The sequence below is a fragment of the Neopsephotus bourkii genome, unplaced genomic scaffold, assembly GCF_033783945.1.
Source record: "Neopsephotus bourkii isolate Nb327-2 ecotype Australia unplaced genomic scaffold, CSIRO-AGI_Nbou_v1 NB_1493, whole genome shotgun sequence".
Taxonomy (NCBI): Eukaryota; Metazoa; Chordata; class Aves; order Psittaciformes; family Psittacidae; genus Neopsephotus; species Neopsephotus bourkii.
In genome coordinates this window covers 4,902,402-4,929,406 of record NW_026901969.1, presented here as the reverse complement: position 1 = coordinate 4,929,406, position 27,005 = coordinate 4,902,402, and the positions used below count along the sequence as shown (strand labels likewise).

The 27,005-nt window shown below is 37.6% G+C and overlaps 1 protein-coding gene across 3 annotated transcripts in view; it reads right to left on the bottom strand.

Moving 5' to 3' along the window:
• Positions 1-12,422: 12,422 nt before the first annotated feature.
• The window catches only part of PAWR (pro-apoptotic WT1 regulator), an 81,502-nt gene continuing 66,919 nt past the window's right edge, over positions 12,423-27,005 (bottom strand). The window contains exons 4-7 of one of the 3 annotated variants that reach the window (XR_009727830.1): positions 23,881-24,028; positions 22,419-22,523; positions 18,251-18,390; positions 12,423-13,329 (exon numbers count right to left, since the gene is read on the bottom strand). Coding sequence is in view for 2 of the 3 variants with exons in the window: in XM_061369374.1 (XP_061225358.1) it covers positions 13,326-13,329; positions 18,308-18,390; positions 22,419-22,523; positions 23,881-24,028 (340 nt within the window). In the remaining variant the exon portion in view is untranslated. Of the gene's footprint in view, positions 13,330-16,565; positions 18,391-22,418; positions 22,524-23,880; positions 24,029-27,005 lie in introns of those variants that run through there. The other 2 variants (XM_061369374.1, XM_061369373.1) reach the window with 2 other exon arrangements.

The following is a 27,005-nucleotide window of genomic DNA, read 5'->3' as shown; positions in this document are numbered from 1 at the left end:
CAAAGCTGCCCGCTGATAAGTTGGCCCTGCATAAGACAGAGCACTGTTCTGGCACTCAGCTCTGAAGAGTGTGAAGTGGTTTAGGAGCCCTTCTCAGTGCTGGCCCTGTTCTGTGATTCAGCAGAGTATGCTCTCTTAATTGCAAGTTCATGTTATGTCAGACTGTGGCAAGAGCTGTAAAGCTTCACTAAGTGCTGGTCACATCAATTTGATCAAAACCACATCAGAATAATAGGAAGAGAAAGGATCTGGATTATCCTTTTAGTAGGATTTCAGGGCCAATGCTTTCCATGCTTTGTAGGCTGTACTCAAATCAGACTCAGCACAAAAAAAGTGAAAGCAGCTGAGGTGCTCTGAAATGCTGACCCATGCCTCTGTTGTCTCAGTAATTTCATTTCAGGGATGACCTTGTCTGAGGAGCAAGCCTCAGGTCTCCGTGAGGAGCAAGAGACAGGCATGTTATGAACAACCCTCACAAGGCATCTGAGGACTTTTCAGGAAGGCAAACAGTAGGGCGAAAATGTACTGAGATTTTTGACGCAACATGGAAAATGCCGAGGAGGATACTTCAGCTGTTACCACATATGGAGCTCTAAAAACTACGTAACATCAAGAGGTGTGTTACACCTTGCAGCAGTATAACACACAGCTCTGCCAACACAGGCTAGTGCATGTGGGGATGAAAAATGAGTGGTGGCCCAAAGGAAGAACATGAGGTTAGTACCTCACTTATATACAGTTTAAGGAAAACTCTTGAAGACAGTGCAAGCAGGCCTGAAGCCTTCTCACCGAGGTCCATACTGCAGGACAGCAGTGGTGCTGATGGAAAGGGAAGGAAACACACAAAGCTCTGGCTGGGGCTGCCTGCTCAGGAAGTCAGAGAGGGGAGGAGGAAGTGTTGGAAAGACAGTTTACTTTAAATAAGTTCAAGGAACCAGCACAGTTAGTAAGTGGCTACAGCCCATCGCAGGCCCAAGGACACCATATCCTGAACCACACTAAGAAGTCATGAGACACTGGGAGCACGAGCAGCAGCCTTTGTTTCAGGTCTGCTGCCAAACACCCCACACTAATGCTGACAGTTCTGGACTTTACATTTGCACCAGCTCTCCCCACAGACCATTCATCTGGGGGCCGTTTCCCAAGCAGGCCTATTTGGAGAAATCATCTTCCTTTCCAGGGTTTAGTCTAACGCCAGGGAAGTGGACCATGTAAACAGTCTGAGCCTCTGAATGAAAGGAATGCAGAGAGGAATGGAGATGAAGGACTAGAATGTAATTCCTGTAAACAAAACCACCAGCTTCTTTTAAATTAAACACATACCTATCTTCCCACCGCTTCATATATGTACACTCAGCAGCTCAGTATGTTCCTGAGAAATATGAAAGGCACTAGTCTAGCATCCAAAACAAACTGCTTTAAGCAAGGAAACGAAATTTATGAGAGTCTAAAGCCTGTACTGTCATGAGAGTTTGCTGTTACATGACAGTAGTCCCAAAGCTGCAAGTTAGAGGCCAAATGCATTTAAAAATTCATTAGACTTGACAATACAGTTAAAATGCATCTTGTCTAGTTGATAATTGTTTTAAAGCAACGCTCCTCCCCTCCTTTTTTCTTTTTTTTTTTAATGTCATCAAAATCAAGAATTCTGCAAAGGAAACCTAGAGAAATAACTGCAAACACAGAATTCGTGTGAGATTTTGTAGATCTCAATAAGCTGATGAAGCAGAAGACAATGACAGTGATTCTGAGGGCTATGACAATTTCACAAAAGCAGACATGTGGTGTTTCAAGCTGCAGGGCCCTGTAATGTTCCTCGTTCCTTGCCGTACCCGCTACTGTGTAGTACAGAAGTGGCACCAGGAGATGTCAGGCACGGACCGTGAGCAACGCACGGCAAAGGAGCATCTTCAACAAGCCAAACCCACAGAAGCACACAGCTGCTGCAAAGCACCTGACAGGCACAGATGTAATTGCTAACACTGTGCCCTTGCTTCATGCTTAAGGAAAATGACAATTTGGAAAAATAGGAAAAAAGAAACAGTTTCTGATGGATGCTGTTATATCTTGAAATTAACACTTCAGAAGAGCAAGTCCGCTAAAATCCAAATGTTGGTTCAAACATACCTGCAAGCATGTCTGTGTATGCAACCACACACATGCACCCATAGCGCTGGGATCAAGCAGGACATCTGTTTAATATGTGCTACAACAACTTCCTGGAGCTAAGATTTGTGTACTAGGTATTACAAAGTCCGTACTGAATGGGTTTTAATGGAATTCATTAGAACCATTTTACCCAAGAAACACAGGGTGAATTGTACTTGACTAGTGCACTTTTTATGTCTGCAGATTCCCTCTCAGTGCATGCAAGAGAAGATATTGATTACTAAGAACAGAACTGAGGTCAGTATATTGCAGACCTAAAGGTTTACAGCATTTACGATTACAGCACTTATCTACACTTTGGCTTTTGCTCGCACTAGCAATTATACTCTGGTAGATTGTTATGACTTTTTTTGTATTCCCTTATACCCATCCATAATCTTTACTGAGTACTGGGATGACACAACAACATCTCACTTGTGTGGATACATTTCTGGTCAATGACTAGTGCTAGGCTAGTGGCTGAACATGTTACCTGCTAATTTTCAGATGCCAGATTGCAAGTCACATTTTCTACATTTCAGACTGCAAGTGGTCCTGCAGAAACAGCAAGTGTCTCACCATGTTTAGCCCCCTATAGACTTGAGAATGTGCGATGGGACAGACTGTCTTGCCTTCTAACTGGAAATCCCCAAATGGTTCAGGTTCACATAAGCCAAGGAACAGAACAGTTTGAATTTCAAATGAAGAGCCAATGTCATTTTTCAGTTCCCCAGGACAGAAGGGTTTTGCTGCCTCAGCCTTCAGCAAAAGGCAGGGCAAGGGGCATAGTTTTTTGGCTAAACTGTTCTTTATGAATGTAGATCTGAAAAGAGCTCTATCTCCAGCTTTAAAAACACAACTGAAACCAAGGGTATGGTAAGAAACTACTACGTTTAAAATGCCCACAGCCTTAGAAATAAGCAACAATTACTGCTTAGTGATGAATTACAAAAATTATTTACAAATATTTTGCAAATTGAATAATTTTGTATACTAATCCAATTATCTTGGAAACCACTGTTCACTTTAAGGTCAAAAACAGATACAGCTCCCATACTGAGACTTCATCAATGTTTTAATTCCCTGTAACCATAACTCTGTCACTTACTATCCATATCTCACACAATCTAGTTACAATTATATTAGGATATTTTTTCCTTGTCACTTTGTTTCACTTCAATTGAGTAAAATCAAGATAAACCACACCTAACTTGAGTCTGATTCAATCCACACACCCCTATCTACCCCATGCCAAGCTAGCCTTGAATTATTTAAAACCTCTACTCCACCTACTGACCTGAAGTACTGGAATTTGTAACAGAGTTCATAAACTAACACTGCAGGTCAAGAGAAGAATGTTGAAAATGGGAGACAGTAAACACATCAGCCAAGAGACGTGACTTCATCCAAACTGTGGCTACTAAGGAATTCGGAGAGTGGGAGAGCAGCACATGGGGTCCTCTCACACCTTTGGGACTCCGCTTCTACGGGACTAGGTAGAACCATTCAACTTCATGAAATATATTCTGTGAAATGAAGTTCCATTAAAATGTTCTGTATATGAAGATATGATGAAGAATTTTTACTCCCCTTTGAATTAAATTGGCACACAAGTCATCATCTGGGCAAAAAAAAACATCAGCCCCACCTCTTCCTTGGGGGAAAAACTTGCAAAGTCCCTCAATTAAAACGCAGCCCACTACCTTTTAATGAAGGTACCGCAGGGCTCCTTCAGCTTTGTTTTGATATTTTTGTCTTTTTATACAGCTCTAGTAGTTCTATATAACGTTAAAATTAGAATAGCTGTCATGCCTGCGAAAATCCAGAAGAGAGTTACAACAAATGATCCTGAATAGCAATTCCAAGGGATACTGCAATACATGTAACATGTAAGAAGGTTTACTGTGAGGGTGGTGAGGCCCTGGCACAGGTTGCCCAGAGAAGCTGTGGCTGCCCCATCCCTGCCAGTGTTCAAGGCCAGGTTGGATAGGGCTTGGATCAATGAGTTGGAATCGGATGATCTTTAAGGTCCCTTCCAACCTGAACCATTCTAGGATTCTTTGAAAGTAACTTTCCAACACCTAGTGCCAACACATACAAGTTTTCATTCAGGGTATTTTGGTCTCTTCAGGCCTTGTGAAATGACCAGGCCTCCAGTGAAAGGAGTTTTTCTTTCCCATTTCAAAATGAAAATACATACAGAAAACTTCACTGGTTAGAAGAACACTGGGACCTCACCAGGTGCCTTGGACTCTTACTGTGTCTAGGAGAGAAGCCCTTCAGTCAATACACAGCTCCCCTTTTACCTCACCCTGTATCACAGAAAGCCACAGGGGTTGTGTTGGATCCCTTTTTCCTTACTTAGGGATAGGGCTTTTCACACACCAACCCTCCATTTAAGTATGTCCCTTTAGTCCTTAGTGGATGAGGAAGAAAACGTGGGATGTTACAAGCAGGCAGCCTTTTCCCACCAGGTTTTCTTCCCTTTGCCCAGGCCTCTGTTCTGGCTCCCTCAGAAAGCTTTCAGCTGGCTTGTTCGCTTTCTCCTGAAAAAGTAGATTGCTGAACTGGCTTCTGATTCCATTCCCCAGGGACTGCTTCCCACACTACCTTCTTTGATCCTAGCCTTTCCATAGAATGATCAGCACATGTGACCCAGCAGCATTGATCCCCTGAGCAAGACTCAAAAAGCCCAATCAGCCCTAGTGCTCTCAATCCAGACCAGCCTGACCTGGAAGAGTATACAGGCAAGAGAAGCAGCTGCCTGTAGAGAATGGTTGATGGAAATGTCCTGACTGATAGATAGATATATCTATCTAAAGATTAACTAAGCTATTGAAAACAAAAGTGTTGGTTTAGGATGGAGTTCATATCACCTGTTGTATATTACAGAACCCAGCAATAAACTGCATAGAGATCCTATTCCCTCAGCAGCAAGTCAGAGAGCAGGGCAAAGAGTTATCAGAAAGAGACTCTTACTAACTGTCCACAGAGGTCAGTGTTTCAACCAGCTTTCAAGTGATTTAAGCAGCCTGTGGTCAAGCAGACTTCACGATTTTGCTCTCCCCCACTGCTCCCTAGCACTGCATCCAGCCTGGTCCCTCCTGAGGACTGATACACTTCTCTAGTCATTATGCTGCTGGAAGTAGGTTTCATAAACAATTTAATACCAGTGGTTTCCCAACTAAGGGCCACAAATCACATGCCCCTGATCCACAGAAAACTGGCTAGCTCTGTCACGCTGACTCCACTCATTTCACTTAGGAAGAGAAACAACAAATGAGAAAAAAAGTACTGAAGAGAAAAATGGATTGCAGTTGTATCTGCATTAAATTGACAAAAAAGCAAAGAAAACCTCCTAGAGACAAGCTAGAAACACAGATGCTTTCCTACTGCTGCTTTTCCATGTAGGCATTTTCTATAATTGCTACAGAAGTAGTTATGCAATCCTGAACAGATCCTCTATTTAACATGGTTATATTTGGGAGGAAACTTGGGAATTACTTTTTGTTCTTGTACAATGAATTTACTTGTGGTGAGACTGCCCTCTTCCTGGCTTTCTGGCATACAACTCTCACAGAAGGACTGCATGGTGACAAGGGAAAGTACATGGAGACTAATTAATCTTGTGCTGCATCTGGTTTTAATTCCTAATTTAGGAATATATTAAAAACAGATTCTAGAATGGCCATCCAAAGCTCTGGCCATGTTTTCCAAAATATTCAGCTTTCCAATAATACTAAACCCCATTAAACTACAGTCTTAGCAATGGATTATCAAATGCACCTCCCCTCTTCTAAGAAATAACTATTTTAAATCCTTTCCCTACCATACCCTAACTGAAAGAGCAGCAGGAGTGAGAAGTGTTTACAATCTCTAGATAGCTAAAACATCAGTTCTCTTGAATACTAAACTTGAGTTATAAAACACAGAAACTTCCAGAGTTGAGGAGTTCTTGTAGAAAACCTTAACACTAGCAGATCTATCCCCTTTATAGAAAATAAAAAAGGCCCTCTTAAATAAAATCAGAATCCTTCTACAGCAGATCGGAAATGAGAAAGGTAAACTCCACTTTCTTCAAATCCACCTGGCACTATGAATGACATAATGGCATTTTTCCTTCTTTTCAAAGGACAAGGAGATGCTGCCACGTTTGGGGTTTTTTTCTTTCTTAAACACAGGTCACAGAAACCATTCCATGCTAAGGTCATCCTGTGCTATTCTTTGGTTTCTCAGACCGTATTCTTACTTTGCTGTGATTCAAAGGAACAAGTTATTACTGCTAGTGACACTGGTCTGTAGTTTGCAGTGCTCTGCCCTTACTACTGCTGCTCATAGTCAAATTTCTCCTTTCCTCAGCGAGAAAAGTCCCATCACAGCCACTCTGTTATCTCTTCATGAACTGCCTTTTGAATTTTGCCTAGTTCTTGCAAACTCCCTGATTCCTCTGCAGCTCCTCCAAACCAACCTTGCCATCAGCCAGTATCAGAGACTCACAGCAATTCAAGGAAACTCCTAACAGACTACATGGTAGCACATAGACAAACACACTCTCACAGATGATGCTCTGTAGCATTTGCTACTGGTTCTGCTGAGCCATCTTCCATCGCCTGTGGGTATTTTCTCATTCCACTTTCTATTGCACATCACTGAGATAATTTTAAAAACTACCTGTGCCAATTACACTTTCAGAATATATCTGAAAATATGTACTAAGTTTTAAAACTTGTACTTGTTTACCAAAGATCATGTAGGGTTAAGAACAGCATACAGATTTATCTGCTGAAAACTGCCCAAGGCAGGAGCTCTTAAGAGCTTATCTGCCTGGAAAGGAAGAACCTCCCAGCTCTCACCTTTCAGAGCCCATGGTCTGGATGCCTTTCTAAGTTGACTGGATGCCTTTCTGGTTGACTGCTATTATTCTGCTAAGCGCTGGGACAGGCTGTCTGCCAGCAAGAAGACTCCAGCCACCCTCCTCTCACATTTGACTTACGGTACCCATTTTGAAGTCCTTTTGCAATGCCCTGCTCTTTTACACTCTTACCCATCTTCTGTCCCTTTCTACTTCCTCTGCACCCCATTGCTATTGCTCTCTACCTCACTAAAGAAATAAATAAAAGGCAAAACAAATTTGGTATGCATAAGAACTTACTTTTAAACAATAATATTTTCCACAGGTTGAGCACAGCCTACTTGCTGTGAAAACTATTTTCATACAACATATAAACCAAACAGCATTGTCTTTTCCCCTCCCAAGCCAAATATCATGTAGCACAAATATACTCATTGCAGGCAGACTTACTAGTGACTCAATCCCTACCTGCCATCCAGCCTGACCTTTGCTCATGCTCCCGTCTCTCACTAACACACCCTAAATTCTGTGACACACAAACAGAAAATACCAAAGCAGACTTGCATTGAAATTAAGCCTCATAAAAAGTGCAGCTGGAGGAAGGATAAAAGGCTGTATAACTCACCCAGCCTTTTCCCCTTACAACACTGAGTCTGAAGCAGAGGCTTCCCCTTGCCTGGTCTTGCAGCTTCCCACCCCAGCCCTGGGATCCCAGAGCCATGTTAGAAGTGTAGCCGTACATGTATTTGGTCTTTACAACTCACCAGGCAGAACATGACTCACTCAGAACTTCTGCTAAGTAAAAGTGTTTCCTTTTGTATTTTGGGAAAAGGCTTTAACATTTAGTTATAGTCCATGCTCACTGGGATATTATTTTATAGAGATCTGTTTCTTAAGCACCAAAAGAAGAAATTCCTCAGAATGTCATTTTATCTCTTGCTGCAAGTGCCAAGAATGCTTAACAAGCTAAACAATGTAACGTTATGCAGGGGATAAAGCAGAGAGAAAAAAGTTCTGACTACAGTTTCAAATTTGGATGCTTTATTCAAACTGATTTAATTATTACTTAAGAAGTGGTTAAAGTTCATTAAACTCCAAAGTAACACTTGCCAAGATCTCGAGACAGTTTATTATTTTAATTCTTGCACAATGATGAGGAAAAATATGTTTTGTTTGAATCTCTCTGGTGAGGATATGGCATTTTGCCATATTACAAGGAGGAAAATTCTCCTTAGTGCCAACACCTAGTAAACTGTATCCTGTGTCTCCCTGCCCCAGTGCCAATCAAGGCAGCTGACAAATCAAAAGGTGACTTACTCTTAAAACCCTCCTCTTTCTGAGTATTGGGACACACTGTTACTTGCAAAAGAGCAGTGGGAAAGCTGGGTAAAAAATTCAGAGGGGAGGAGCAGAGGAAGAAGATGACAATTTGTCAATTTGCAAATAAATGGAAGCTGATTCATCCTGCCCAGTAGGCTTTCATATCAGCCCTCAAGTAACGATACTACCCCGAAGTACTTTGGCTCAGCTGGGTAGTTACAGAGCTTAGTGGACAGCACAGTCTATACAGTGCATGGCCTGAGAGTTAAAAACCAAACAGAAACTGCTTACCTGTAACTCCTGCTCCCTGCATTGGTACTTCAGTTGTTTACTTTCCATAATCACACAGCTCTGAATGCAGCATGGGGCCAGAAAAGATTGCTAATAAATTCAAATATTATTTGGCAGAATCAATACAGGCATTTCCTGAACCCTTCAGTTAAGTAGGTTTGCCTTTATGGCATTAAAAAAAAAAAAAAAAAAGAAAAAAGAATACAATACAGAGAACACTCCAATTGCAGAGGTAAACAGTAATCTGCTAGGATTACATTCTAAATCTAAGGAAGGTTAACTGAGCTATATTTCAGTTTAAGCACTGAAAACCTCAAGTCGCATCAGTAAGGTAAAAGATAACAGAAGAAAATGAAACCAGGAAAAAGGAGAATTACATTCATCTGCTGTAGAATTCCCAAGTAGCCCAACAAAATCTACTTGTCTTTGTTTAAAGTATCACCAAAATTAATTCAATGCTATTGAAGAAAAAAGGATAGTGAAGTGACAGACCAGAAAAGCTTCGAGTCTTTATTTACCCATAGATTATACACAGCATCAAAGCAAAACACCTGAGAAGTCTGCATCTTCTCTTACAGAATAGACAGGCCAAAGACATCAGTTATAGTCACCCGTTTCAGTAGCACACTTTTGGATATAGGAGTTTAATATTCTATGTTGAATACTACTTTGACCTCTCATCTGAGCTAACACCCAATTTACAACCTTGCTGTGGATCCTCTTAGCGGAATTCAGAACAGCATACTCTGTGTTAAAGAGGTAGCTCTGTGAGCACCTGCGTGTCACTGCAGCCTCTCAATCAGTGAACATTTCCTCTTCTTATTACAAATCCCAAAGAACAATCCACTTTCTTCTGCTGGTGGAGTAAGTTACACTTTTATTGCCAGGAACAGCTTCCAAATACTGGAATGTGCTCCCACAGAAGGAAGCCAATGCAATTCTTTCTGCTTCTACAATACTAACAGCATGCAAACACCCATGTAAATTCAGTGGACAGGTTGCCAAATAAAAAGGATGTCATTCCAACACAGACATTTTCTCAGTGGAGACTGCTGACAGCTGCTTGAAAGGAATCTGAATGAAGAACATGCTTATAGAGCTGCACCAGCTGCTTTACTCAAAATAAGCAGCACCTTTCTTGAGATCCTTATCCAGTTCTGGGCTCTTACAATTGAATAAAGCGCCCAGAAGAGTATCCTTCCCCTGCTGCTATGCAGATCAACCAAAAATATACATATGAAACCTCAGTGAAACAGAAGAAATTAAGAAAGTGAGCAATGAATGCTACTGAATAATAAAGTAGGAAAATATAAATAACGTTTTCATTTACCTCATTTTAAGTAGCCTTAGATATTACTTATAATACAGTTAATAATCATTACAGTTCTTGCAGGAACACAACTTTCAGGCCATCAATTTTTGGATTCAAATTTTTAGTATTAAAAAAAAAAAAAAAGGATCATAACACCAACAGCAAACTGCTACTTCTAGTCAGCATTTCCTATCATGAAACAGTTAATTTTTCAAACAAGTAGAGCTATTTGGGGAGTTGGACTAGATGACCCTTGAAGGTCCCTTCCAACCCGAACTATCAGATTGATTCTATGATTGATTTAAATGGATGTAAAGGAACCACCTCAATAATAGTTTTTTCAGTTACATAAAATATCATTCTAGACTTGTAAACATAAGCCTGTGGCCCCTCTATCTGCAATTATTCTAAGCATTTGTAAAAATTCATACACAGCTCATACCATTTTAGACAAGAATGGTGAATTACATTAAAATGGAGTAAATTACTTCACTTGGTAACATTACATTCAATGAGATTATTAGAAGACTTTTAAAAATGATTTGTTCTGTAACACTTGCACACCCCTACTTGGTATACTGCAAAAGCTGTTGTCTTCTTGTTTATTTGTTTGATAAATCTCTCACTAGTTGCTGAAGCTGACTGTACCATCTAAATCTGCAGTATGCAGCAAGAGGGCTCTCAGATGCAAACAAATCAGAAGTTCTCCATATGGTTCTAGTGCTTTAGCAAGGAGCTCCCACCATATCCTGAGAAACAGCTCTGTAACATTCCTGATGGAGATCTAAATGCCTGGGGCTAGCCCTACACGTTCTCCAAAACATCAAACATACTGATATTAGCAGATTTAAATTACATATTAGGAAGAACTTCTTCACTGTGAGGGTGGTGAGGCACTGGAGGTTAGCCTGAGAAGTTGTGGCTGCCCCACCCCTGGCAGTGTTCGAGGCCAGATTGGACAGGGCTTGGAGCAACCTCGCCTAGTGGAAGGTGTCCCTGCTCAGGGCAGGGGGGGTTGGAACTAGATGATCTTTGATGTCCCTTCCAGCCCAAACCATTCTATGACTATGATTTCATGATATTACTGTACTAGTACCACAAATTACGTAATATTTGAAAAGCAATGCCCAAAATTTCTGCCTACTCATCTACAGCCTAGCACAGTCTAGGAAAAGCATGGTCAAAGCTCTGGTTTTATAGTAATTTGCATTTCTTAAAGGGTGGAACATCACATTCTTTCCTTCTTAAGTACTTGAGCAAAGGTGAGAAAATAAAAAGCTGGATATCATGTTTTTCTCATAAAGCCATAAGTATACTGCAGGGATTACTGAAAGCACTCTTAGATCTTTATAAAACGTCCAGTCTGTCTTCCTTTCCTTGTTGAAGACTAAAGAAAAAAAAAAGAGAAAACCTAGATTTTCTTTACCCTTACACACCTATTCCTCTTCAGATCACCAGCTCTGCCCAGTCTCAACCCATACGTTTTCTCCTTGTTTTCTCCCTGTTTTTAACCATCTTTACAACTCCCAGAATCTGGAGAGTGAAAACTGGAAGTGGTTAGTCTTTTTTAAATGTCCCTTCTCATATAAAACCAGAGCAACACAGTTACAGGGGAGTTTTAAGTGGTATTTTATTACTAACTATAGTGAACAGAAGCAGTTAAATGGGAAGAAAGAGTGATTCAGTTGGGAACAATTAGCATTTTCTATATAATTGCTTCACAGAGAAATATGAGAGTTATTTCTAGAGAGTCTCAACTTGCAAAGCTTCAGTGGTTTTATTGTCCCCACCCATTAAATATATTTGGTAGCTGGCTGCAACCACACTTACACTGTTGCAATCAGAATCTTAAACTCCCTAAAATGCATCATTGTTATAACGAGCCTTCAGGCAAAAGCAGAGATTAACATTTCTGAGAGAGACAGAAACAAAGATTTCATTCCACAGGCTCTCAGTCTACAAAATCTGATTCCAGAGATAAATACTAATGGAGAATGTGTCAAGATGCCAATTATCAAGCTACAGTTTTCTCAAATATAATCTTGTGCAACAGAAAAGCACTGGTTTCTTTTAAATTGTACTTTGTCTTCTTAGAAAATACACTGACACAAAGAAAGGACAAGAGTTAATGATGCTTTGTGGCATGAGATTATACAATAGCTTGTTGAACAAGCCTGTAATACCTAAATATCTTCAGGTCATTTCATCAAGGGAAACCCATAAAAACTGCTTGAGTTCCCACCCTAGAAGATTACACTGAGATTAAGCTTTCTTTTTTGCTGTCACCATGTTTTAACTGCAGTCTTTTGCTATTTCAGAAAGCAAGGATTTTATCAGCTGTAATACCTAAAGAAGACAACAATGAACAGATCGATTACAAAACCTGTTCATCTTCAACAGTAGTTCTGTTTATCAGAAAAAAGGCAGAGCATTAGCACCAGATATGCATACATTTTCATTATCTCCCTTATTAAAGAAATTCCAGATCTCAAAACAAAGTCTGATACCCATGTTATTTAATATTCTTAATAATTTATAACATAATGATTAAAGATCAGCATAGACTTGGATTATCATCTCTGAAGTATAGACGGGTCTTTTATCTTCCATTATCTGTAACAGATCTTTACCACATAACATTCCTAAGAGTCAAAGGTGTTAATTAAGATACCAACAATGGTACCTCCCACCTCAAAGATTCTTTCTAAAACTTACACAGTTATTGCCAATGTTTACTGTTTAACCCATCAGCAATTAAAACCACACAAACATTCCTGGAAAAAAAGCAAAAAACACAGACAAAAAGAGAAGAGAACCTCACTTTTCCTACTCTTTCATTAGCAACATCCACTACAACACCATCACTAATTACTAAGCATGCTTTGCATGGTTTGACCCAAACTAGGAGAAAACTTAAGTCAGACATTTCCAGAACTCTGCTATTATTCTTCGCTATGTTAAGGTACTTGCCTCTTGTTCCACCTCTAAGATAGCAAGACAATCCTTGCAGACACAGGCACTTGCGTACTGGGAGCTAAAATTTCACAGCAAGACAATATAACCTAAAATGCCAAAAGGCAAAAACTGAGTAAGGACATACTTTTGTATTTTAAAACAAAATCTGAAGGCCACTAGGCTTCAGCTGTAGGAATAATAAACTGAATTCACATAACATTTTAAAATTTACTAAATGCAAATGCTCATAATCTTGTCCATAAAGTAACGAGGGTGTTGAATGCATGTCTATGGTACTTATGCTTCAAGCTTTTTTCAAACAATATTACAAACTTTATGATAAGCCATGCTATAGTTGTTATCTCCTTGGTGTTTACTGATGATCCACTTGTTCTCTTTATGTGTAGTCTGCAGCAGTGAATGAAAAGGAGATTGTCTTTCATGATTCTACCTGTGCAGGAGAACAGAATATGCAGAGAAACCTCAGAAATTATATATATTATGAAGTTACCTTGAGTAGAAGTAGCACTGTACCATCTTCCATTACCTTTTCCCAGGAAGGGTTATGCTTCAGTTCCCAAGTATAGGAAAATATCGTTTCCATTTAACTGATGGAAGCTCACTAAATTCCCAAAGCAGAACATTAGTATAGTGGAAATATGAAGGTTTCTCTTGTGCATGGGTACAAACACATACAAATTTGAAGAACTGAATCTGAATGTAAAACTAACTTTAAAAGTTCAGGTTAGGATTTCCATTAGAGGTGGCGAATCATAGAATCATAGTCAGACAATATTAAATTCTCCTTTAAACACAGTAAGTAGTCAGCCTGGATTAAAAAGAATATTGTTTTATTTGGACAAAGGCACAGAGTCTCAATTGTTAAACATGTATCTTTTACCTACAACTCAACTAACAGTTTTTCCAGAACAGGAAAATCACAACCAGCCCTGAACAAGAACATTTAACACCAGAAATCCAGAAATAAAAGCAAAAGGATTAAATTGACAACATAATGTACATCTGCCACAGTACGAGGACAAATAGGTGGAGATTTGCTACAGTAAGTTAACGTACTTGGAAGATCATGAATGCTACTAAAATACATACTGAAGTAATTTTTTGTCCTGGATATATCTAAGTAGTCCTAAAGAAATGCTTAATAACAGGAGAAATGCTCCCAGAAATGCTGAATGACTGGCATGGAACAGATCTGTAGAGAACTTCTATATCAAATTAAACAAGATCCTGAATTAATTTGTTTCAGTTTTAAAAAAACTCTTAAATATAATCCTTATCTTCTTAGTATTAGCAGCTATAGGTACCAGCTCAAAATATTTTTACTGTACTAAGTTCTTAAGTCATGGCTTGCAGGGGTAATTTCTCGAAGTAAAATAGTTGTTTCTTATTAAAAATGTCAGATGTTCAGGATCGTTAATACTGATGAAAATGGACCAACTCGACTGACATCTTCATAAAGGGTCTGAGCCCAAGAAATACTGACATTCGGCCATATGTTAATGGTATCCATAGTTATTACTAATGTATTTGTTTCTCAATCATTACGTTTCCTCTTGGCTTCTGATACTGATTCGTTTCAATTCAAACTGGAAATAGCCACAAAGAACTTACAGAAATCCTTGGAAGAGCTGGAGTCAGTGTAACTCTGCTCTCCTAGCAAAATATTAGAAGGTAATTTGATCTCCAGTTTTCCTTTTGGTCTCTCTACAGTAGCAAATTTCCAAGCTGTAATGATACGAGTCAAGATGAAGAAAGTTTTGATGTAGGTTAATCAGTTGTTTTCCAACACACTTAAAGCCTCTGTATCTTTTGCAGTGCTTACGACAATCACAAATCTTTCCATAACTAATTCTCAGTACAGCTGAATTAAAAAAAAAAAAAAAATAAATAAATCATTAGGTTATACTTCAAACTTTGGAAGGCGTTCATTCATTTCTTCTTACCCTTTTCTCACTCTACCTCTCAAATTTAGAGCCAATCTAATACAGAAATAACTCATCTCTGAATGTATAAATATAAACCTGGCAATTAACCAAGAAAAATTTTGCTTATAGACAGAAAAAACACCCATTTGCTAATACAGACTGGACTCTTTCAGTTAATACATACATCAAGTAACACTGAATGTAAGCATGGGCATTTAATTATTTAAAAAGTTAAAAACTAGCCATTTCGTATTTCCCTGTCAAAATCACTAACACTTATATATAGGTGAACTTCTTTAGGGAATAAAACCCACAAACTTTAGTGCTTATCATTAATGATCAATTTTAACCTTCAGCTCTGGATACCGTATGTTTTCTATACAACAGTATGTGACCATAACAAGGGTAACATTGTGCATTATCAAAATAAGATTCATTATTAAAATAGCTTGAAAAAAAATAAAAGTCTTATTTGCTTTAGTCAATGGGAATACTTTTCTGTTTAGATTTCCTAGGTGACCCAAGTTACCCAGAAACACAGATGCTAGACCTAAGTGGTTTGGTATGAATTTCAAGACATGAAAGTTCAGGAATCTCTAAGAGGTTTACCCATGCAGTTAATATTGCATACTAACTGCCATCCCTAACAGCCCTAGTAAATTAATTCAGCCTAGGCACGTTCATACCCAGATTCATTTATTCAGGAATCATATAGCCTTACCAGGTGCAGGCTATATGATTCCGGAATTACAGCAGTCTCTCTGCTTTCAAATCACACAACTGACAACAGCAGAGGTGTTGGACTGACAAAGACATGGACATCGGTTAATCAATTTCTCATAAGGTAGCTAATTTAACACCTTCAAATAACCTAGGATAAAAACTGACTCCACACTGGAGCTTGACTATAAGGATTCCCTACTGAAATAACAAGATCATGGCAAGTAGTGACTAGACAATTATCAACATTCTACATAATACATCATTTTCGCTAGAATCTAATATACTTCCCGCAAGAACCTGATAATGTACGTGATAATGAAATGTTATTGACATACTTTTTTCCAAAAAGCCATCTAGATCTTCCAAACTTCAGCAGAAGTGTTATGCTTCAAGACACAATCTGTGGGAACGTTTAAAACCATGAAGAGCTCTGCATTTGTATGATAATATACAACAACAATAATAACCCGAGGAACTTTATCTGCGAGTTCCCAACATGGTCTGCCTGAGGCATTTCTGGTTTCAAATAACTGGAAACTTCCCCTGACAGGATCTCTTCAAGGTAGGGTATCAGAAACCTTCTGCAAATATGCCTGCCAGCTGGATGTCCAAGCTAAAAAAAATTCTAATTTTGGCATTACTGCTGTTCAGCTTTAGCCAATACACATACAAACCAAGAAGAGGTAATATGAAGACAAGCAGCTCTTGTTTATGTCCTTTGCTGTTACTGTTCTTTGGTTTAAAATGTATGTGAAATACAGTTTATGAAATCTCTCATTTACAAGTCATAGTAGTATCTGTGTGTTCTGTGTAAACTCGTTAATGAAGATTCAATATGTTTGACATCCCATGCCACAGATCAGTATGTTTATTTCCTACATAGTGCACAGAGAAAGAAATCAGATGTTCTTCCAGAGAAATTTTCATATTTATTCAGAAGACATACATCTCAAATTAATCTTGTTAATTTTTTTGATTTCATGAAACTGATAAATTAAGGGACTTCTTACTGTTTGAATATTATTAAAAGCAACATTTATTGGTGTATATTGTAGGTCAGAGGGCCAATACAAACCCCCATACCATTTAAACCCCTGAGTAGAGGTTTCAAATAGTGTCCCATGGGATCTCATCCACTGTGAAGGAAAACATCAAGGCATCCTGGAATATAAGTGTCTTGAAAAATACTTCAAAGCTCTGAAAAGCACCTCTTCATTAGAATACACAAATGCAAAATAACCTATCCTATATCCAAAACAATCCAAGGCGTAACAATAGTAACTGAATTTGAAATTTAAGAAACTCTTACAGTCAGCAAATACGCGCTATGAAAACAACTGGCAAATCTGTAAAGGTGATCATTATTATGTGTTAAAGTCACCTTTAAGTTTTAAGATAACAAAAATTACATGCATGCAACTTTCTGACACTAAACTTCAACACTGTCAAGAAAAAGCCTGGACTCTTTGAAATGTTTTCACTTCTAGTGTCCTAACTCAAACAACATACACATTTATTCTGATCACAAATGAAAAATGTGCTGTATTAAGATGAAGTAAAGTACATCAGATTTCAGCCTAACAAGAATTTTAAGAGAATTGTTAACTGAGGTCTGTGGTTGACATCAAATAAAATTTTGTCTACTATCATATTATAGAATAATCAGTATGATGTCATAACTGGATTATAGCATGTAAACAGGCACTTTTAAAACACCTTGTTAGTTTAAAATCAAGGATAAAAGGTTTTTTTATATCATTTTATGTTTCAATAGGGCATGAATCACTTGTATGCCCCTCTACTTTATGTACAAAAAAATTTCACCTAGCTTGAAAAAATTATAACATCAAAAAATTCATGTCAGTTATGACCCCTATAAATTTTAAGATGACAGCTTTAAGTAGAAGAGTATTGCAGAAGTGTCTTTGCTAAAATGAACGCTCCAGCTTTTGTGTGAATTCTCAACACAGCAAACGAACTTACTATCTGATAGCAAACTTGCATTTCATTGATAAAACACGAGCTTTAAAACAAACTGCAGTGCACAACTTCAGTATGATTCTAAGAACTCATTAATGATGATACCACAGGTGATGTATTGGGTTTTTTTGTGGTTTTGTTTGGCTTTTTTTTTTTTTAATTAAGCCTCCCCCTTCTATCAGAATACTGTTACAGAGAAAAAATATTGCTACTCTTTGCTATTGTCAGTCTTTCAGATACAGTAAAAAACCTCAACATACAAGAGTTTTAGAACAAGTCATCAATCTGCAAAAAGCTATATATCAGTAATAAGGCACCCACTTTACAGCTGTGTTTAAACAAAAAAGGAAGTATTTCCCAAAATATATATTTTGGATCTGTGTAAACAAAGTTTGTATGTATTGCTTCCATTCATTTCAAAAATATACACCCACATGGACTGAAGTTATCTTGGTGCTATGAATTTTAAATTACTGTAATTTATTCAGATGTAATCTGAAGATACAAAACCCGAGTATTTTTGAACTTAGTATTTTCAAATATGTCAAAAAACTTAATTACTGTTATGCAAAAAGAAAGCAAAAAGTGTATCACAATTTGATGCCATTTCATTGAATGAAGAAGAAAGTACTATGAAAATAAACATTCATCTGGTTTCCTAACAATAAATATAAAGACAGTTATTATAACATACTGCAACACAGGAAGTATTACTACATTGACCTTAACGTTCAATCAGTAGTTTTTAAATCTTTCCTCATTGAGGCTTGAATCTTCTACCTTGTCAGCTGTCCAACAACTTTTAAGAGTGTTTTATTTTCTTGCTTCAATTGCTCATTTTCATCTTCTATATCATCTAGGTCCTGAAAAAAGAGAAATAAATGTTTCTCAGGATGCAAATACAAACCCTCAATTAGAGGCATCAGGAATTTTGCACCTGAGCTCTGTAACGAAGAAGCTGGGGTTGGGAAGAATTAGTGTCACAGCAGATACCATTAAATCTGTCAAACCAGCCTTGTTACTGTGATTACAAAACATTAATATTCTATTTCCATGTACAAGCATCTTTAAATAGAAACATATAATCAAAATTAAAGCTACAGCAGGAATTAATGCATGAAGTAACCAAAATAGGATGGGCACGATTATTTAATTGTCATATAGAGACTGTGTTAGTCAGTTATTGCCTCTCCTCCCCAGAATGTGTTTTGTCTGCAACTATCCTGCTCACATATACACATCACTGTTCATTACTGCAAGAAGACCTGCTTTGTGCTTTAAATTGCCAAATTTTCAGAAAAAGTACCGCCTGTCCGTATCTTTTTTCTTTTTCTGTGAAAAAAATAAAAGGCATTTTGTATCTTGTCTGAATTGCTACTGAGAGAAGAGACATCATACACAGTAATAATGGGTGCTTAAAATAGACTGCTCCTACGCAAAATGTTCATCCGTCTTTCACCAGTTACCATACTACTCAACTCCTTTCACTTCTTCACTTCTTACCAAGTCTTTTCAAGCCTTTAAAGTGAAAATGGCTGTTTAATGCTGCGTTACTTTGGTAAAAATAATTTTACAAAACAAGACAAAACACAGAAGAAAAAGAATGAGAATAAAATAATGAAGAACAAAAGAGTGACCTCAAGAATAGCACTTTAAAGAGAAAAGTGAAAGGTGGGCAAAGAAAGAAGAATCAAGATTCTCATTAGAGATCTCAGATGCCTTTTGACTGATGTCTGCAAAACTCTACTGTTGCCATGGCAGATTAAACATAAAACGGGAGTAGAGAAAATATTTTATCTGTTTTTGTTAAGAGGTGTTTGAGATAGATAGCCTATTTTCTTATTCCTTTTTAGTGGGGTCATTCCAAAATTGCATGCTAGAGATGTGTTTAATCAGTAATAATGGTTTTTAAAAGCCTCTTCGGTCTGCCAAGCCAAAATCCATACCGCGACACCTTTGCTATTACTTTACTGGTTTTGTAATGTGGAATCAAGAAATCCCTATCAGAAATTACTCTTTGCCTCACACTGCATCACAGTATGAGTCACTACAGGGAAAAGCATTTGACCACAGATAGGAGTGACTTAAACATCTGAACATGGAAAGTTTTGATGGATAGCTACTAAAAATACAGTCTACAATGTAATTGTAAGAAACACACATTATTTTCTCTTTTCAGTTCAGATTAACAATCAGATGGAAGGAACAACATATTTTCAATCAAAGTATACTTTCTTGGTTCAGTACACATAATACTGTGTTTAAACTCACGTATGTAGTCATCAGATGCCTCAACTAAAGCTTACCTAAAACCCATCAGTTTAAATACCTGTAATTTACATAAAATAAAATATAAAAAGTTTGTGAAATGTCTATGCTACAAAAATAACATTCCAGAGATTACTACAAATAAAAGCTTCTTGAATATGAGCCAGGAAAAATAACTTGCAGTTTAAGTATCTACAGAAACAGTGGACTGAGAGATGCAGGTGTTTTTTGCCACTCTGCAATTTGAAGCTTCATATTCAATATTACAATACTAATTTATGTTTACTAGTAAAAATATGCAACAGCAGGAAAGCTTGGACTTCACATACCAAAGGAATCAGAACTACACAACTGACACTAATTGGATTGTAAATCCTCACTGACAGACTTTCTCCAAACACACATTTAACTACAATGACATCTTAGTGAGGTCAGAGATGACCAAATGTAAACTATTCGACAGTTGAACTTAGCCTACAAATATTTAAATGTCTTGAGATGCTTTTCCCTTCAGACATTTGAGGTTTTTATGAAGCAATTACCCCTTTCTTACAAAAACGTGGCAGACATACTTTTAGTAGCTAATGTACTGCAGTGAAAGAATGCCATTTATGGCAGAAAGCCTCTTCTGTTTCTCAGCATAAATGTAGCTCATGTTCTTTAAAGTATGGACCAATCTCAGTAAAATTGTATTGGTACATTAAATAAATATGTTTCGTTAAACTGGGAAAAAGTTTGCCAAGTTTCCAGGATTCTTGGATTAAGTTTTTCAAGTGTGACACAAGATCTTTGCCAGTCAAGGTTGTACCCATGGTTATGAACTTAAAATGCTATTTCATTGCATAGCTTTCTGATTGCTTAGTCCTCGTATTCAAATAAATGCTCTTTCTAGAAGTTTCAGTCAGTTCATAAGAAAAGTTCACAGGATGCAAACATAAGTAACTTGCACTGTAATTAAGCTAACAGTGTTATAGCTACGATAAATGCTGACCTGATGGAGAAATAAAAAGCCCACAAAATCAATTCCCTTGTATGTTAAAGAGAAGCTACCTATGGAAGGCCGGTACAACAGCTTTGTCGATGTCATGGAAAGGTACAATTTTAGTCTTTGCACACTAAAGAGGTTTTTGAAAGGACTATACTCTGGTTTGTTTTCTTTCCATACAAGCAGAAATTGCAATCATACTTAACACAGGCACTGCTTGACTTCACTACATATGCTCAAAGACAGTTTCTGGTCAGACACTAAATGGATTTAGTTTAGGACATCACACTTCAAATATACCAGAAGAAAAATAACTTTGTTTCTGGAACAGCAAAGGTCCTAACAGTCCTCAGTCAAGGTTCTAAACCACAAGCTTTTTATGACTTAGGTTCTTCTGATTTGTTCTTGCTGACCTCTGACTCAGGAAGTCAGGTGTGACAAGCAGTATTAAGTAGCTTTGCCATTCATTATGTAGAAGGAATGAACACTTGCCTTGACTGTAATAAGGTCATCAGCTTACATGTGACTGTCTTTGCAGAATGGAATAACAGCAAAGATAGATTTCTCTATTAAAGCAGAAGTCTCTCCAAAACAGACAATACTTCATTTATCCTAGAGATTAACTTCCAACTTTCTTAATAAAAAACAACAAAAAAAAACCTGTTTCAGAACAATCTCATCTCCTTTCATTCTCCAGACTAGTTTGCAAACTTGTGAATGCTGTCCTCCTTTGTTACAAATGAACAGCTCAAAATGGAAGTTTACCACTATGCACATAGAGTTAGGGACTCCATTCACTTGATGGACAGACTGAAGCAAGTTCTGAGGGTTTTTTCTGAATTTGTATGAAAATGTCTGTACTTGACTAGAAGAGACATATTTCCCTAGTACACCCTGGCTCTGCATCTCAGCCAGGAAGTGCAAGGTGTGACTAATCCACTCTATGAAGAGTTCCAGTCTGCCCTTAGAAGTGGAACTTCTTAAAATTGCTATCGTGTATCGACTTTAAAACTCCTCATCCTGTCCTGTTCCCGCACGTCTCACTCTTCTACCCTCTCTTCTTCTGTCTACACACCTTGCCCGAGTGATGCCAGGCCAAGTCTCCTGCCCCTGTCTTGTTCTACTTACGTGGGAATCAACAATAAAGAGCATGAGAGTATGTGTCATTATGCACTTACTCCCAAATCTTTCTAAGATCATCTAAGCTATTATTAGAAATTAAAAGCTGCCCAAAATTGTAATTACTTGGTCTAACGAAAGTTCTGGATAACAATTTATTGAGAAACTGTCAAAACCCCAACTTACTTATTTCTTCGTATGCTAGGTACTGAATTTGTAAAGAAGAGGCAGTAAAGAACTTTTGCTTTTATACCCTTGTTCTATGAACACCTATAGCAACAAGAAATTCAGGTTCTCCATGATTAACTCATGGACCTAATCACAACAAACAGAAATCACCTGGAAAAAAAATAACTTATTAGCATGCCTCTTGAACAGTTACACAAGTATAAACCCCACACATACTTCATTCTCTTCTGACCTTGCCCAGTGGATGCAGGTGCCTGCAGAAGAAGACAGAGAATGCAGAGACTTTTATCCCCTCTTTATATAGCACCATATAAGAAAATACGTGCTTACGCTGTTTAATAGATCAATTTCTTCCTTCAGCTTTCCAATTAGTTCATCTTTGTCCTGTGTCATCTTCACTAATCTTGCATTTTCCTGTCTCTCTTTTGCAAGTTCCTAAAACCAGAATATGCAACGAAGTTTGACATGCAATTTTTGGTGTTGACAGTTTTAAGTTATTACCATTTAAAACAAAGAAGAAAAACACACACACACCTATAATTCCTTTCTACAACAAGTCAAACCCGTATCTTTAAGTGCTTGTTATTTCAAGGACTAAACAATCGTGTCTAAGAAAATATTTTACCCACAGCAAACCTGTGTGGTATCACTGATTCCAGAGATAATGTCTGAATTAATATTTAACTTATGCATGAACCCGAAAATGGATAGGGGCCCAAACCAGAAGTAAATGTTAAGTATTAGCTTCCAAATTTGTTATAGTGGGAGGATTAGTCTTTTGTTGTTGATTGTTTGGGTTTTTGATTGGTTGGGTTTGGGGTTTTGAGGGTTTTTTGTTTGCTTGGGTTGTTCATATTATATATATATACACACACCCTTAACAAGGAAGGAAGACTCAGTGCTGCATCTGTGGGCCTAAATGTGAAAAAAAATTTAATTTTCTCTTAAGAATCCAGTAAATCAGGGTTCAGGATACTGAAAGAAAGCCCTTAAGTCTTCTAATTTCCGTGTTAATGGCACTCAAATCAGGCTTCTCCAAGAATAAAAAAAAAGAATTTCTACAAAATATGCTGTATTTTCATCCTTTCCAACAACCAGCTATTTAAATTGTGTTTATTCAGTGACTTTCATCCACACAAAGTCAAGAATATTTGGCAAGTTACCAACAAAAATCCACTTTAGAGGAAGACTGAGAAGCCAGTAACAGACTACACAGACGACATTATTTAGCAAAAGTACTGTTTCAGATTTAAAAAAAACTAAAAAATCATTTGACATTGTATTTTCCCCAAATTGTTTGTATGAAGAATTTCTGTAATAAAATCTTTAAATACATATTTTAGGTGTTCAAAACTTTAACAAACAACTGGATAGCCATTAAATTTTATAATATTCAGTATATTAAAAATCTAAAACAAGCAGTTCAGAAACACGCTTGCTAAATTTCTAAACAGCCAGTGAGCTCCTCCTTCCCCCAAGTTATTTGCCCTGTGTTGGTATGTCACGAGGTACATAGGAGAAATACAGAGAGTGCTGCTGGCTTTCAAGCAGTATTATCTTTACCTAAGCTATTTCTCACTTATATATCAAATGAAAACTAAGAATCTGTGATTAGAAAGTTCACATTCTTCTTAGTCAGTCTGACTTTATACATTTTTCTAGCCATAACTATATGTTCATCAAGCATTTAGCATAATTTCTGTATTATTTTACTTGTAAATTTCCCCATAGAGTTTCAAAGGTACTTACTTTCAGATGTATGCATGCCATGCAGATGTTAGTTGTTACTTACCCTTTCAAGTTCCTCAATCCTCTTTTCCAAAGCGTTACTCAATACAGAACTGCCAGAAGAATTTGCATCCCTGCTGTATCTGCTGTAAGTTGCCCTGTCTGTTCGGGAATACCTATTTGGAGCATCATCTTCTGGTGCATTAGATGTGCTGCAAAGGCAAAAAAGCACAGTAGACGCTTATTTATACATTTAACAAAATGGAAGTGATAGAAGTAACAAGAAATACTTTCCAAAGCACTCAACAGGTCAGTCTAATAAACTGCAGAGAACTTATTTCACAGCTCTTGTGTTCCTGAGAACTCACTAAATCCACCTCCTCGGGGATTCAAACACTTAGATAGTGCAGCTCTGATTGCATAGGTAATCAACTTTAAACACATATTTATTTATTTTTGAAGATTAAAAAGTTTTATGAACTGTGCACACTAAAACCCAAACTAAACAACTTTATTTTGAAAAGCAAAGTACCACTATGGAGTTTAAAAGATACTTGATTTATGAAGATGAAAACAGAGGATGAAGACCAAATGCAAGAAGCTTACAGGTATCAACTGACTTTTCAGGAACTATGGACATGGCCTGTAAGGAGCTATAAAGCAAACTAAAGTGAGAAAGTGATGCAACACAACATACTAATTTTATGCCATTTCCAAATGTTTTACTTCAGAAGTTGGGATACACAGCAGTTTGTCATAGTTCAGTTGGCAGACACTCACTCATTAACTGGTGGTATGTTTTCTGTTTTAGATCATGAGTGTATTCCTTAACAAACAAGCACAGCAAATGCATGTAAATTAGTTTTATATAAAACACTAACAGGTTCTCCATTATGACTGCTATGTACAAAACCAGTGCTAATTTAGAAGTATACCTGAGAATTCAAGCACTTTCAAAGTCACAAATTTAACAGTGTTCTTCCCAAAGTTATTTTCCTTCTTATAGCAATGCTATTTACCTGCAGTGTAGAATCTAATGAATAATTAAGAGCAACATAACAGAGTGCCCTGGGACCAGGCAGTGGGATACAGATCTTTCCCTCCTCAAGCCACCAAAACCACACTTAGAAATTGAAAATATACCACTGAACAGCCAATGAGGGGAAAAAATCCCAACCCAAAACTAAAAAAATCCCTTGTTCAGTCTTCACCAGGAGAACTCGAATGGAGATACTCAAAAGCCACCTGGACATGGCCCTGGACTGGCCCTTGGTGATCCTGCTTGAGCAGCGGGGTTGGACCCCTCCAGAGGTCCCTTCCAACCTCAATTAGTCTTTGATCCTGTGATACGACACAGCTGAAATATGTATACCATGGTTTTCTAGAGCACTTAGGAAAAGAATGAAAACCACTATGAGTATCCCTACACTTCCTTCAAAACATAGAAGAGTATATGATTAATGTGTTCATTTAACAGTTTTGCATCTCTTAAATCCAGAAAACCACTGCTGACAATGTGCAGATCTAGATGGATACACTGCAAATCAAACACAGGAGTATCTGGCAAAGGGATGTCTTTTCATGGATATAAATACTGCTTTGCTTCAGTATGTGTGAAGTTTCCAAGGCACACTGACACAATTGTAAGGAATTTTGTAGCTTAATGTTATTACCATATTTAGCACTGTTTATTCTTCATCCAGAAGATTTAAAAAAAAAAAAAGGCAAAACATTTCTAGGACCGGATACGCATGTTGCAACACAACATAAGAGAAATATTTTAGCTTAACTCTATAAATTCTAGATTATTTAGCTTTCTGAAATGTGTTTTTTCCTGCTGTTAAATGTCCCAAAGATAGACCACACAAAAAAGGCTCAGTTTTCTATCAGTAAAAAAATTAACCTTTTTGCCAATATACTTAATTATTTCAACTCAAGGGAGCAATGTTGGCAGATGCTCCTACAAGAAACTTGGAATAAAGAATACATGGACAGGCAGGGTGTCATTAATAAGGAAAATTCAGACATTTTCTGCATTTTCCCTGAAACTCACACTCAAGAACTTCCTCACCTATTCAACTGGGGAGCAGACCCTACTGAACACATTCCCTTTCAGAATCAGCACGTACAAAGGACATTTCACTTCCAGGAAATGGGATTAAAAAAGTTTAAGGAGGCATTAGTCCATACACCTACAACGTTCATCGTTTTGGCTGTTACAACCAATGCCTAGTACACAACAACAGCAGAACTAGGTAGCATCCAAGATACAAAAGACTTATCTTTCACAAAGAATGGAATTTTAGCGTTCAGACACAGTGTCACTTTGCAAGCCTTAAACAAGGAAGAAAACATACCTAGAATAACAGTATCACTGAACTCGGTGTCCAAGCTTTACTAAGAGAGAATACCTATCAACCAACCCCAACAAACATGTCTATGGAAATAAACCTGTATATTTTATATAATCTATTTTATGTCTATAAATATGCAACATTACTACTAATCATAATATCAATAATAATAACCTGTCCAAACTGAAGAGCTTTGTATACAGGTAAGAAAACTGGATTTATGCTTTCTATTGGGGGATGAGGGGAAAAATGCATTCATGTGGCAGCCGAACCTCTTTAGTTTGAGACTGCAATTGAAAGCCTGCCTCCTCCACTTCCTAACTGAATAAAGGTTTACAAATACTTGCAACTTGGAAGCTGCTGGAATCTCACAAAAGGTACAAAAGAAAAGAAAGCCTACTGTCAGTAGATGTACATCAGGTAAAAGCAGTCATTAGCACCAGAATGAAAATGATAGAGATCTGCAAGTTGAAAAAATTTAGAGTCACTGCTCAAGAATGCAACTCAGAATGTGTTCCACCTTTTAGCATTCAAGTAGCTTATGCACATGACTGTTAAACACTTGCAGAGGAAAAATCTAGCCGTAGGCTATGGCTGCAGGACACACTGTATTTTATATTATTTTTCAGGAATGATATATTGTATTTGTAGCCATATGTACACTGCACCAGAGTGCCCACCCAGGGAGCAGCACACGAGAATGCAACAGGATGAAAACATCCCTCACCGCTGATTTAAAAGGGCATGTTCAACAAGATGTTTAACTAAATTCAACTTGTTGTTCCACTAGCTTGCTTTCAATTAGCCACTATCAAAACACCTCATTTTAAATGTG